Source organism: Rhinatrema bivittatum, chromosome 17 (assembly GCF_901001135.1).
Source record: "Rhinatrema bivittatum chromosome 17, aRhiBiv1.1, whole genome shotgun sequence".
Lineage (NCBI taxonomy): Eukaryota > Metazoa > Chordata > Amphibia > Gymnophiona > Rhinatrematidae > Rhinatrema > Rhinatrema bivittatum.
In genome coordinates this window covers 39739248-39753319 of record NC_042631.1, presented here as the reverse complement: position 1 = coordinate 39753319, position 14072 = coordinate 39739248, and the positions used below count along the sequence as shown (strand labels likewise).

Here is a 14072-nt window from a genome sequence, read left to right as displayed (position 1 = left end):
TTTGCCAGATATTATCGTTTGTATGTCCAGGGTCCAGATGCCATGGGCTTTGGAGAAAGTGTACTCTGAATGGGACTCTCGCAGTCCCACCCTGTTTAGGGAAGCTTTGGAACATCCCAGGAGTCTGGACAAATCTGGGTACGTTCAGAGAAAGAAAAATTGGTTCTCACTTACTAATTTTCATTCCTGTAGAACCATAGATCAGTCCAGAGTCCCGCCCAATTGGGGGGGAAGAGAATGGACGAGTCCGCTCAATCTGTTATTGTATATAGCCTGAAGAAAGGCGCAGGTTTGGTTTCTTCTGTTAAGGTTGGAAAGGATCGTTTCCATTATGGGATTACTCATTCTACTGCATGTTCAGGGGGACGTGTTATGAAGGATGAGTTTATGTTCAGTAGTATCTTGGCATGGGTACAGGTCAATACTGAATGACTGCAGGTGGCACACCAGGTTATATGCCAGTGTCAACAAAACTTTCTCTGTCTCCACCTGCTGAAAGAGAGGCAAAACTCAGGATTCTAGACTTATCTGTGGTACTACAGGAACAAAAATTAGCAAGTAAGAACTGATTTTCCTTTCTTTTCATTAGTATGGTTTTACTCTGTTGCTAATTTATATTTCTTGATTTTATTGTTTAATGATGAATGGTGATGTTTCTGTTTTTCCATTATTGCAACGCATAGAGAGTCTGGTTTTTGTGGTTTGCAGTTCAGGTTTTGGCTACAAGTTTCTATTTATAGTTTGGTGTCGGTCATCTGTGTTCTGCATGTATGACTGAAGTGAGATATTCTGCTAGCTTGTAATTTCTGTATAGGGATCTATAAAAACCTGTCTTGTTCTATTGTCCTAATAGGAGGCATATTGATGTGCTAGGCCCTAGTATAATATCTGCTTTTTCATAGGTAGAGTTATTACTGCTTGACTGCTGGTAGTTAGTGCTGTTTTGGTGGGAGGTTTACAATAATCATAATACAGACTTTCTGAGGGCCAAGTCCACACCCAACAAATATTTCAATGGGCCTAATATCAATTCCAAGTGTCCTTTTTACTTTTTTCTGCAGGTTTTTCTAGCTGGCACCACAGCAGTGCATGTAAAAATAACATACATGTTATAAGTGATATTTTTATCTCTGAAGACCTTTTGCATGCCCTTTCATGTAAAATTATTATAAATGCATAATTGTTTTGTAAGTAGGGAGTGTTTGACCCAGGAAAGGGGGGGGGGGGGGCAGCAAGCTCTAAATTTTGCCCACTGGCCCTAGAAAAGAGGTTATGCTTTCCCGGGAAAAGGTTAAATGAGGTGTGTGTTGCTATTTATTCATGATGCTGCTAACTCGCTGTTGTATAGAACCTACGAACCTTGAGAAATCAGTGATTTTTAGAATGTTTTCATTGACTGTTGGAAACCCCAGAACAGAAAATAAAAGTTTCCTTGTTTGAAGACACCTTTCAGGGAGACCCTTCCTAATCCCAAGCCATAGGTTCATGGGGGGCATCTGTCAGTCAGTGGAAGATGTTGGGGTACAGTGAAAGGGGGTCACAGAGGGGAAAGGAGAGTTTAATGTGGCTTTCGCTGTCCAGCCTGAGAAATCCAGCCCTTGTGTCTGTGCCAGGCCCAGCCCGCCAGAGACTAGTGTGAGGCTCCAAAAGTGGCTTCAGACACTCCATCGTTTTATATGCCCCAAAAAGAGGGTTACATAGGAATGCCAGTCTTCACTGTTACAATTCTTATGGATGGGATCTGTCAATATCTTCTACTTCTGTAAATATTCACTGCACTGTTTGGAGGCAAAACCTATGTCTAGATGCTTGAAGCTTTTACAAGGTGCCAGTCCTGGCAAATAAGGACAAATGCAGAACACGTTCTGAGGCAGCTTTCCAGGAGAGCTAACTCCATCTACAGAGGGGTCTGGGTCCACCTTTCCCAGTGATGGAATTCACACCCCCCGTTCCACTATGCCTTGAAAAAGAACCTTCAGCCTAATCAGGATGACCCCCGGTACGAGGTTACGTGATGTCTAGAAACATTATGGGCCTGATTCATCCAGGTTCTTTTCCACGGACAAGAATGGGACAAAGCTTTGGGGAATCTGGTCTTTGGGGGGGTCAGGTTTAAGGCCTGAGTGAAGGAGTGCAAAACTCCTGCAAGTCAGTTTGCTTGCACAAACTAAAGACTGGGTCTTTTCTGCGGGGGCCTTATTTTCCTGCAACTCCAGGCAGAGGGGAAGAAAACAGAGCAAGAAAGGCTTGTGCAAAAAATGTGCTGTGGAACTTGCAGATTTGGGAGCTAACACTACAGCCCAGTTCTCAAAGTAATAGGTACATAATTCATTAATGTCCATCCATTTCATGTTTTTTCATGATGAAGATAATATTCTTTTTTTTTTTTCAAACTTCAACTGCATTCCACCTGTCTGCACCCACCAGGGCACGAAGTCTCAGGGTCACGAAGAAGCTGCAGCAGGCAGTGTACCATGAACTGGCCAGCCACAGTCTTCAGATATGGCAAACTTTCCAGCAGCATTTACTGCATTTAAAAAGAGGAAAAGGTACTTTAACTAAATCAGCCCTTCCCTCCCTTCCCCCACTAAAAGCAAAGTGAAAAGAGCCAAGGACATGAAGAAATAATAATATAATAAAAAAAGAAGTCTTATTCAAAATCCATTTAGACAGATAACTATTACGTTATCTGTCTAAATGGCTTACCTAGCTATATTCAGCCCTTATCCAGCTAAATTCTAGCCAGATAAGCAGGGGGGTTCCATGGTTGGGCAAAAGGCATTCTGGGGAGGAGAGGAAGCCGCTTAACTTATGCGGCTAACTCTAGTCGGGCCGAAGGGCTGTCCTAGAGTTAGCCATTTTTACATAACCGGCTAACTTGAAGATAGCCAGGTATATTCAGCAGAGCGACTGTGCCACTGAATGTGCCCTGCTAGTTAGCCGGTTATGGTAATCCAGCTAATTAGCCAAGCCACACAACGGCTGAAAATGGACTCCCAAAATTTTTATTTTTACTTAGTAAATGCAAAACAACTGAACTGGGTAATGTCTCTTAATCAGAGAGAGCCTCCATTTTCATTCATAAAAATCTTATTGTGGGTATTAATGGCTGAGTTTAGAGTTCTTTCACTTGGCACTATGAGGATTGGTAGACGCACTCAAATGTAACTAATGCGCAACAGGCTCTTTACAAAAGGGCGTCTCCTCCTGTGAAGATTCTGCCCCGTGTCCCATTCTCTCAGTCGTTCCAAGCTCTTTCTGCTGCTTTCTATTCCACATGTGTCTTTTTTCCTTCTCAGTATCTTTCTTTCACTTGTTCCTTGTAACTCCTATATTAAGCATGGATAGCTGAAGTGAATATTTGCAGCATTCAGCTACTGGGCATGGGCAGACCCTGTAAAACCCTGTAAGTTATACTCTATCAGGTGAATATTCAAAAGGAGTTACGCGCATGAATGTAACAATTTTCAAAAGCTGTTTACATGCTTAAAGTGCACCTGCAAGGGTACATCCTATGGACAATTCAATGGCATATATTGTAGCATTATTCAAAAGCCCACTTACAAGGGTAAAGCACATTTACATACATAAAACCCCGTTTTGAGCGTGTAAATGCTTTTGAAAATCAGGCCGTATGGCTCAATGAGTGGCAGATCTAACTGGGGCTCGTTTTCAGGCTGCCTTTTAACCTGCAAAACCTGTGAGAGGCTGCATTTGAAGGAAATGCCAGCTGCCCAGCAGGCTGTATTGATCACTATTGCAGGTTTACAGCTCCTGGTTCCACATATTTCCATCACCAAAACATATTTTCAAAATAATTCAACATTACCGAGTAATACGAATCTGAATTTATCACACCAAAGCACGCTGCGAAAGGTCCTGAGGTGTCGGTCAGCAAAGTACACCAGTGCTGTGCATATTTCTCTGGAAAAAGAAGAGATGAAGCCTGTCAGGACTTGATGAAGAATGTGGCTGCATATCCCAGTAGATCACAAAGGAGCAGATGTACTAAGGGGTATTCGCATTAATGTTAACAAGTGCATTGGCTGTGCCCATGTATGAAACACATTACCACGTGCTATTTGCATGGGCTTTGGCGATACAGCCAGTTCCCTGATGGTGGCACTAGTACGCATTCAAACCCATAAAGAAATGATTCTAATGCACTAATTAGGTATTAACGCAGGCCAACTACTGCAAGAAACGTACTACACATCAGGAGGCATAGTTAACTTTTTTTGCTCAACCCCCAAACACAAATACATGCCTCCACAGCCTCCCATAGCCCCTCAGTCCCCCTAACGAATGATGAGCTTCCACCATTCATTGTGTTTAGAGGGACTGGAGAGGCCCCCGTTATTCTTCCGTACGGGTGAAGCAACTGTGAGGCCTGTGAAACCTCGTCATTCTTCTGGGAGGACGGTATTTGGGAGGCCCACGGAGGCATCTAAGTCTTCCCAGGGAAGGAGGGCGACACAGAGGCCTGTATATTTGAGCCTGAGGAGAAAGGGGAATATTTTCTCGTGCTAACCAGACCTTCATTTATCTCAGGGGAACTAGTGCATAGAGCACCGCCATGTTGCCTTAATGCCTTTAACATGGCAATTGTTGTAACAAAGCAGTGCTCTGCATTTTATTAGCTGTGTATGCTGGGCTCTAAGCAGTGTTAAAACCAGCAGAAAGCTTACATTATCATGGCAGTTTTAATGCTCGTTATGACATAGACCCCTAATGGGCCTCTGTACTAAGCATTTTTCCCACAGATACAAAATGGGAGAATCCCTTGAGGACATCAAGCCCCCTAACTGTGCTAACTTACAGGCCGATACAGTACAGTGCGCTCCGGCATTTGGACGCGCTAGCTTTACCCCTTATTCAGTAAGGGGTAATAGCACATCCAAAATGCGCGTCCAACCCACCCAAACCTAATAGTACCCACAACATGCAAATGCATGTTGATGGCCCTATTAGGTATTCCTGCACGATTCAGAAAGCAAAATGTGCAGCCAAGCCACACATTTTACTTTCAGAAATTAGCGCCTACCCAAAGGTAGGTGCTAGTTTCTCCGGGCACCGGGAAAGTGCACAGAAAAGCAGTAAAAACTGCTTTTCTGTGCACCCTCCGACTTAATATCATGGCGATATTAAGTCGAAGGTCCCAAAAGTTTAAAAAAGTTAAAAAAAAAAAAAATTTGAAATAGGCCCGCGGCTCGCGGGTTGAAAACCGGACGCTCAATTTTGCCGGCGTCGGTTCTCGAGCCCGCTGACAGCCACGGGTTCAGAAACCGGACGCCGGCAAAATTGAGCATCGGCTGTCAAACCCGCTGACAGCCACCGCGCTTCTGTCCAAAAAGAGGCACTAGGGATGCGCGTGTCCCTAGCGCCTCTTTTTACCACCGGGCCTAATTTAAATACATTTTTTTACTGTATCGCGCGCACAGGAGAGTGGGCGCTTGCCCGCTCTCCCGCGACTTTTACTGTATCGGCCCGATAGTAACGTAGTATTATGATGTCACCTAAAGACCAATTGGCCCATTCAGGCTGCCCAGATCAAATTTTTTTCTGTGGTTTTCTATCACTTGGGTAGATATTTGCATTCCCTAAAACAGCAATTCTCAATCGATGTGTTGCAAAGCATGCGTTGGTGTATTGCCACCTCCATGGCCAGAATACCATGCTCCCCGGGCTCCTGCTGGTGCGGCTACTCTTCCCTCGCCTTGCTCTACTCCAGCAGGATGCTGGGATCTCCTCCTCCTCTGCCCGGGCAGAACGTAGCAGCAGAGCAGACTATAGCATTAAACATGGCCACCTAGAGAGTACACTTGAGTGGGGGGGGGCATTAATGTGCAGTATGGCCTCTCCTTATCAGCTTGGCCTGGAAGAGGAAGTGAGGTGGACCTGCATGGAAACAAGAGGCCGTACCACTTTTGTCATAAGCAGGCAAAAGTGCAGGGACTGATTGATGAGAAGCAGCAGTGTGAGCAAATTTGAAGAGGTACAGCAACAGCCCCAGTGGCCCTAAGAGAGAGAACAGGGGCTGAAGGAGGGCAGGCTGAAGCTGCTACTGTCACTTGTGCTTCAGGGAGGACAGAAACAGCATGTGTGTGCCTGTGTGAGACCAAGCATACGAGTGAGAGACAGCCTGTTTTTGTGTGTCTGTGTGAGTCCGAACATGTGAGTGAGAGAAAGCCTGTTTTTGTGTGTCTGTGTGAGTCCGAACATGTGAGTGAGAGAAAGCCTGTTTTTGTGTGTCTGTGTGAGTCCGAACATGTGAGTGAGAGAAAGCCTGTTTTTGTGTGCCTGTGTGAGACTGAGCACATGAGAGTGAGAGAAAGAGAGAGAGAGAGTGTGTGTGTGTGTGTGTGTGTGTAAGACTGAGCATGGGCGAGTGAGAAACAGCCTATGTGTTTGTGTGAGTGAGACAGAGTGAGGGAGAGTGAATGCACATATATGAGAGAGAGAGAGGAGAAAGTTTATGAGCAACAATCTCACTCCTCTCTTCTTGCTAATCCAAAGCAACCTCAGTGCACCTGGAAATCTAAAGGTCCCAGGTATTGAGATCGGGGGGGGGGGGGGGGGGGTGGATCCTTACCTATTTTAATTATTGGATATTTGTGTCTGCTGTCTTGGAATATTTTATTGGTGTTTTGAACATTTTTTATTAGTTTTTAATTGTTGGATGTTATTCTATTCTTCAGCTGTTATGAAATATGTATTCTTTTAATTAGTCTGATTTTATTACAAATGATTTTATAATTTCTTGATGCTATTTGATTTTTTTCTGAGGACTGGTGATTCTGTTTTTCTTTTATTATACTGATTTATAGACTCTGGCTTATTGTGGTTTCCAGTTCAGGTTTTGTCTGCACAAGTCCATTACCTGCTGTTAATTAAGTTGACTTAGAAAATAGCCACTGCTTTTACTAGCAACGGTAACATGGAATAGACTTAGTTTTTGGGTTCTTGCCAGGTTCTTATGGCCTGGATTGGCCACTGTTGGAAACAGGATGCTGGGCTTGATGGACCCTTGGTCTGACCCAGTATGGCATGTTCTTATGTTCTTATGCTCTGTTTATTCTGTATTTGGTGAAGGTCTGTCTGTGTTGTGCACGTGTGACCAAGGTGAGGTATTCTGCCAGTGTGTAGTTTCTCTTTAAGGATTTTTAGTATCCTGGCTTGTTTTATTTTCCTAATAAAAGGTGTATTGGTGTTTTAGGGCCTGGTGTAATATTAGCACTGCTGTCTTTTCATAGGTAGGGTTGTTACTGTTTGTGTGCTGGTAGTTAGTGTTTTGGTATGGAGGTTTACTTTTTCTTTTTTGTAAGGTTTTCTGCTTGATATTACAACAGTGCATGTAAACATAATATACATGTAAGTGATTTTTTAAATAAATTCTAATGGAGAGCATGCAAATCAATAGTACTAATAGTGACCATAACCAGAATTAAAAATCGACCATCGTGCTAAGCACTCCCGCTCAAAAGACCTTCATTGCTTTACAAATAGTCATCAGATCTCAATGTTCAAGAATTTTTTCTAATTTTTAAATGCACATAAAAATTGAAAAGCAACTTAACTTCTAATCACTGTTATCCAGAGAGTAATCCCAAGAGTCCTGATGCGCGCTGTGTTTTGAAGATTCTGCATCAGGGATTGACATTTTGAAGCACTTCTAACTTAACTTCTAATCGCTGTGATCCAGAGAGTAATCCCAAGCACTTGGGATTACTCTCTGGATCACAGCGATTAGAAGTTAAGTTGCTTTTAATGTACTTTTAATGTTGTTTTTCAGGTAAAATATATTATAAATAACTTTAATTGGGTTGGGAGAGGGGAGGGTGCTCAAGGCTGTATGGTTCACAGTGCAGACTGCTTCACCCTCTCGGTCTAGTGGAGCATAACTCTTGTCCTCCATTCCTGCTGGAGCCCAGCGAGAACTGGCAGTTCTCTTTCGTCCAACCTAACTCAACTTGAAATTAATAAATTCTTGACACAATTGGAAAATAAGGGAGCTGAGGAATCTGTTGGAGCCACACAGAATGGAGACTTGTGTGGCTCCCAAGAAGAAGCGTCCCTCAGCCCAGATAGTCGCCCACCTCCAGCACAACACAGTACGGACGATGAAACGATCCTGCCGCTACCCCAAGAAGGGGAGTCTGCAGCAGGACAGGAGGGAACACCTGTCCGTAAAGAAAATGAACTCCTGCAAATTCCACCTTTGTCTGGGAAGGTAACGCTTGAAGCGATATGGCAAGCAGTTAACAACTTAAGTACAGCTGTGGCTAGATTGGAAGGAAAGATTGATTGTGTGTCCTCAGATTTTCAAGGAAAATTAGTGACTGTCCAAAATCTAAGTAATGAATTATTACATAGAGTAAATGAGAATGTAAAAGATATACAATCTTTGCAGAAAGTTAATGTTTGTCTAATTAAAGATCAGATGGCTAGTGCAAGGCACTTGGAGATGTTAGAGAACCGTGCACGACAACTAAATGTAAGGATAACTAACTTTCCATAGGTCCTGGGTAAAATTCCCTTTATTTCTCTAAAAAAGTATTTTAGAGAAATATTATTAATTTCTGAGGTAGAAATTCCTCCTATTAATACATGCTATTTCCTAACACAGAGACCCCCAGTACCTGTGGATCTTACCAATTTCTTAGAAGATTCAAATTTAGATGTCCTGCATAGGAATACACTGATTGTATCATTTATAACAACTAAAGATATAAACAGTATAATGAAAACATATTTTAAGAAATTTCCTACAAGCTTTCATGGCCAAGTAGTAAAATTGTATCCGGATCTAGCGCCAATCACTAGAACCAGGCGAAGAGAATTTCTAGCCTTACGGTAACAGATTATTTCATTGGGATTTACATTCTTTTTACGGTATCCTTGTAGGTGTGAAGTAAAGAAGGGAGAACATGCATATGTATTTTTTCAGATAGATCAGATTCAACAATTCATAGAGGCCCAACAATCTATGGTTTCAGCAGTAGTACCTATAGCAGAGTCATCTCCTTCAAATGTAATACCAAATAGTGAGTAACTTAACAGGGCATATGTATGTAAGTAGTCCAATTGACTAGGTTATGGTTTACTTATTATTATATTCTCAGATAAATATCTCCATATGTTACTTTAGTTCCTAAATCAGCCTCTTTTTTTGTCCTAATGAAAGTTGATATTTTGTTTTAGGAGTTCAGATGCACAATTTAAGATGGACTTCTTCATTGAAATTACTTTTGAGAATTATCGATGTATTTGTTTTGATCTGAATTGTTTATGTTTTCCTGTACATGTGAAATGAAAATAACATAAATAAAGAATTTTAAAAAAAAAAGGAATACTAAGGCTGTGGATTATTGTGAGCGGTGTTATCACACACGTGAGCACTGTCCATCAAGCGTGTCACGATGAGAAAAAGGTTGAGAATCTCTGGACCGACTTCTCTATCCACTTCATCTCTTTCCAATCTTAATTTGCGACATTCTAAATATGCTTGCCTACGTTTTGCATGGGATTCTGTAGGTATTTGGTGAGACTGTGAGATGTGTGGGATTCTACAAGTCCTTTAATATTGGAAAGCTCAGCTGTATATTTTGTGAAAATGTTCACAGAAAAAGATGAATGACAGTGAATCTTTCACATTTCTGGAAACATTTCAGCAAATATATTTTGCAATGGGACATAATGGAGACATTTCTTATTAAACAGGGGAAGAATGACAAATTCTAGCTTATCTGCAGCAGTCACAGCTCTCCCATCCTAAAAATGGCAAAAGGCCACCACGGTGTCACAATTTGCCCCTTTTCACCTTCTCTGTGCAGGTTCGCTCATTAAAGTCCCGAGTTTGCAGATGCACGTGACTTTGTAGAATGTCTGCAGAAACATTTGTGAAATGAAGATTTTACTTTTTGCACATCCCAGCTCAGCTGTTCTTTTTCTGAAACAAAACGATCTCGTTTGCAGGAGGGCACCAGTGGAAGACATGAGGCCTCTGCAAAAGGGGAAAACTCCCCCGAGCGACGCTGAAGCCAGCTGAAGCAGCGGCCCACTATTTGACCCCCAGGGAATATTTTTCAATGGACATAATACTTATATGTTCTTATTTTTGACATCCAAACTTTAACTTCTATGAAGGAGTTTCCAGGGCATTTATTTTAAAGCAAATTAAGAGAATAATCAACTCCACATTTATTTAAGCCACAATCTGGCACAAGGTGCATGGAATATCATTATGCGACCAGGTCCATCCTTGACAGCTCATTTATTTATTTATTTCAATAAACAGCTATGTTTTGAATATGTATCCATTAGAATTCAAAATGGATAAACCACAGGGACAGCAACTTTAAAACGAGCACACAGGCACCCATGCTGTGCATTTGGGCGCACGAGTGCTCATACACTGGAATTTTAAATCACGCGCACAGTTGTGCATGAAAGATTTAAAATATGTGTACTGCACATATGTGTGCTCCTAATTTTAAGTGGTTACTCAAGCAAATGTATTTTGCACATCTTCCTTAACACTCAGTCGGCTTTAATGTGCACAGGAATGCAGATATTAAAACATGCTTGCCTGAAGGACATTGCCAGTTACACCAATTAGTGCACCAGTTTTTCCCAGTCCATCTGGAAGTCATCCAGACCCTGCTGATTCTTCAACCTGCACTCCCTCCAGTTGACCCACTCAGTCTTTTAGGCCTACACAGAGATTTTTTGCAGACTTACACCTCATCAAGAGCAGAAGAAAACATTTGCAGCTAACATCCCGCCACCACTGCAGCCACCAGATTTAAAATTCGGATTTACACACGCAAATTTAGGCCCTGATCCAGAACACTCTTGATACTCCACTGAGATGCCCCAACTCCGCCCCCTTTGTTTCTACTCGCGCATGTGCATGCACACACATAATTTGCGACTTTTAAAATATGTGTTGCTGTCGCACGGCCTATATACTTGCATCAATTGGCATTTTAATGTGAGCAACGCTTAAAATTCACCCCATTGCCTTTAGAAGAAGGACATGAAGAACCAAGGGGCTGATTTTAAAAGATGTACACCCGATTTCATAACATGCCAGTGCTGCCGCGCGCATGTTATAAAATCCAAGGTCAGTGCGCGCAAGGGAGTGCACATTTGTGCCCCAAGCCCTAGGGGAGGCCTGATGGCTTTCCCCGTTCCCTCCAAGGCCGCTCCAAAATCGGAGCGGCCTTGGAGGGCACTTTTTTTTTGGTCCCCCTCACCTTTCCCTCCCTTCCCCATCTAACCCACCCACAGCCCTACCTAAATCCCCCCTACCTTATTTTGTTGAGTTACGCCTGCCTCTGGCATGCCGGAGCATTCGGCCATGCCCCCGGACCTCTGCCATGCCCCCAGACCGTCGCCTCGCCCCTGGCCGCGCCCCCTTCCTGCCCCTTTTTCGAAGCCCTGGGACATATGCGCATCCTGGGGCTTGCGTGCGCTGCCAAGCCTATGCAAAATAGACTCAGCGCACGCAGGGGCAGAGTTTCTCGGGTTACGTGCATATGTTACGCGCGTAACCTTTGAAAATCTGCACCTATGGTAACTAGTAATAATTTTGGGGGTAATATTATATATAAGCAGATGACATACAGTTAATTTTACCAATTGACGACAATATAGAAAAAACATTAAAATTAGCAAATATATATTTCGATATAATTAAACTGCTAAATCAAATGGAACTAGTGATAAATATTGAAAAAACGGAATTTCTACATTTAGAACGAAAAAACACAAACTTAATTCAAACACCAATAATCCTAAACAATAAATAAAAAAGTGGTATGAGCAGAGAAGGTGCGTAACCTAGGTATAATAATAGATCCTGAATTAAATCTTAAACAACATATATCATTGAAAGTGAAAGAAGGATATGCCAAATTAATGGTACTCAGGAAATTAAAACCTTTACTAACACTATCCAATTTTAGAACAGTACTACAAGCTCTAATATTTGCAAGCACTGATTACTGAAATACACTGTTATTAGGACTGCCATACTCTACAATAAGACCGTTTCAAATATTACAAAATTCTGCGGCAAGAATACTTACAGGAAAAAGGAAAAGGGATCATATTACGTCAACACTGGCAGAATTACATTGGTTACCAATACAATACAAAGCACTATGTACAATACATAAATTAATTTATGATGAAGAAGTTGAATGGCTCAATTCTGCCCCTATGCCTACATGTACCACAAAGAAATCTTAGATCTGCTAATAAGGCATTATTAACTGTTCCATCAATCAAGACAGCCTGACTGACGCAGGTCAGAGAATGAGCTTTGTCCCTAGCAGGTCCTAATTTATGAAATGCAATGCCACTGGAGTTAAGATTACAAAGAAATTACAAATTATTTAAAGGAAGTTTAAAAACTTGGCTTTTTAAACAAGCGTTTTGCAGTGAGAATGGAGATAGTAAATAAAGGGCTGTGCATACTAGTACCGCCTGGCTATGAGATCGCCTGATGAAACCTTTTTTTTTTTTTATAATTTTTGTTTTATAATTTTAAATATTATAATCTTAGGAGTGGATTTTCAGAGCCCTGCTCGCCTAAATCCGCCCAAAACCGGGCGGATTTAGGCGAGCAGGGCCCTGCGCACCGGGAAGCCTATTTTACATAGGCCTACCGGCGCGCGCAGAGCCCCGGGACTCGCGTAAGTCCCGGGGTTCTCCGAGGGGGGCGTGTCGGGGGCGTGTCGGGGGGGCCCGGTCGTCGCGGCGTTTCGGGGGCGTGTCGGCAGCGTTTTGGCGGCGGGTACGGGGGCGTGGCTACGGCCCGGGGCGGTCCGGGGGCGTGGCCGCGCCCTCCGTACCCGCCCCCAGGTCGCGGCCCGGCGCGCAAGAGGCCCGCTGGCGCGCGGGGATTTACGCCTCCCTCTGGGAGGCGTAAATCCCCCGACAAAGGTAAGGGGGGGGTTTAGACAGGGCCAGGCGGGTGGGTTAGGTAGGGGAAGGGAGGGGAAGGTGAGGGGAGGGCAAAGGAAAGTTCCCTCCGAGGCTGCTCCGATTTTGGAGCGGCCTTGGAGGGAACGGGGGTAGGCTGCGCGGCTCGGCGCGCGCCGGCTATACAAAATCCATAGCCTTGCGCGCGCCGATCCAGGTTTTTAGCAGATACGCGCGGCTCCGCGCGTATCTACTAAAATCCAGCGTACTTTTGTTTGCGCCTGGAGCGCAAACAAAAGTAGGCTATTCGCGCTCCTTTTAAAATCCGCCCCTTAGTGTATTAGCATCATCTTAATTATATCAGAACATTTAGTCTTAACACTTTTAGTATATGGTACGGATTTTATGAAAGATTCTATGATTTTACATTTAGATTAATTTTCTACATTTAATTGAGATAATTGAATTATTTAAAATAGAATTTTACATGATATTTTACTCTGTAACTGGTTTTTAATGTATTGGCACTTTTAATATTTTACTTATTTTAGATATTTTATGTTATTTTATGTGCCTTGATGTAAACCGTTGTGATGGTAAATTACTTAATGACAGTATAAAAAAGCCATTAAATAAATAAATAATATTTCTGCATGAGGGCAACCTTCATGGAGCAGCAATACAGCCCTAAACAGAAGGCATAGGAGTAATTTGAACAGAGCAACAGTTATCACCCAAAACATCTTGCTTGGTAGACTAGATTAATGGTTTTGGTCATAATTTTGGCCATAAATCACTAATGCTGAATGTTGAGAAGAGAGATTGTATGGAATAATGGAAGAGGAGCAAAAAGTAACTCTGAGGCAGATGTTTTGGTAACATCGAAGCATGGCATGTGTTGGGTCTGGGATTGCAAACGGACTATCTTTAAGACATCTGCTTACACGATTTCTTTGTTACAGGCAGATAAATATTTTAATAAAATAAGTTAAAAATGTGTAAAAGAATTCAAGCATCTATATATTTGAGCCTAGGCCTATGATAATGCTTTGAGTTTTAAATGATTTTTAATTAAAACATTTTTTAGAAAGTGGAGAAACTTACTAGTCCAGTTATAAAACAACTATTGAGGGTTGTCTAAG

General features: G+C 42.5%; 1 protein-coding gene across 1 annotated transcript in view; it reads right to left on the bottom strand.

Moving 5' to 3' along the window:
* The window catches only part of LOC115079483 (mucin-5B-like), a 289301-nt gene that overhangs the window by 172708 nt on the left and 102521 nt on the right, over positions 1-14072 (bottom strand). The window contains exon 15 of the mRNA XM_029583107.1: positions 3830-3924. Within this exon, the coding sequence (XP_029438967.1) occupies positions 3830-3924 (95 nt within the window). The remainder of the gene's footprint in view (positions 1-3829; positions 3925-14072) is intronic.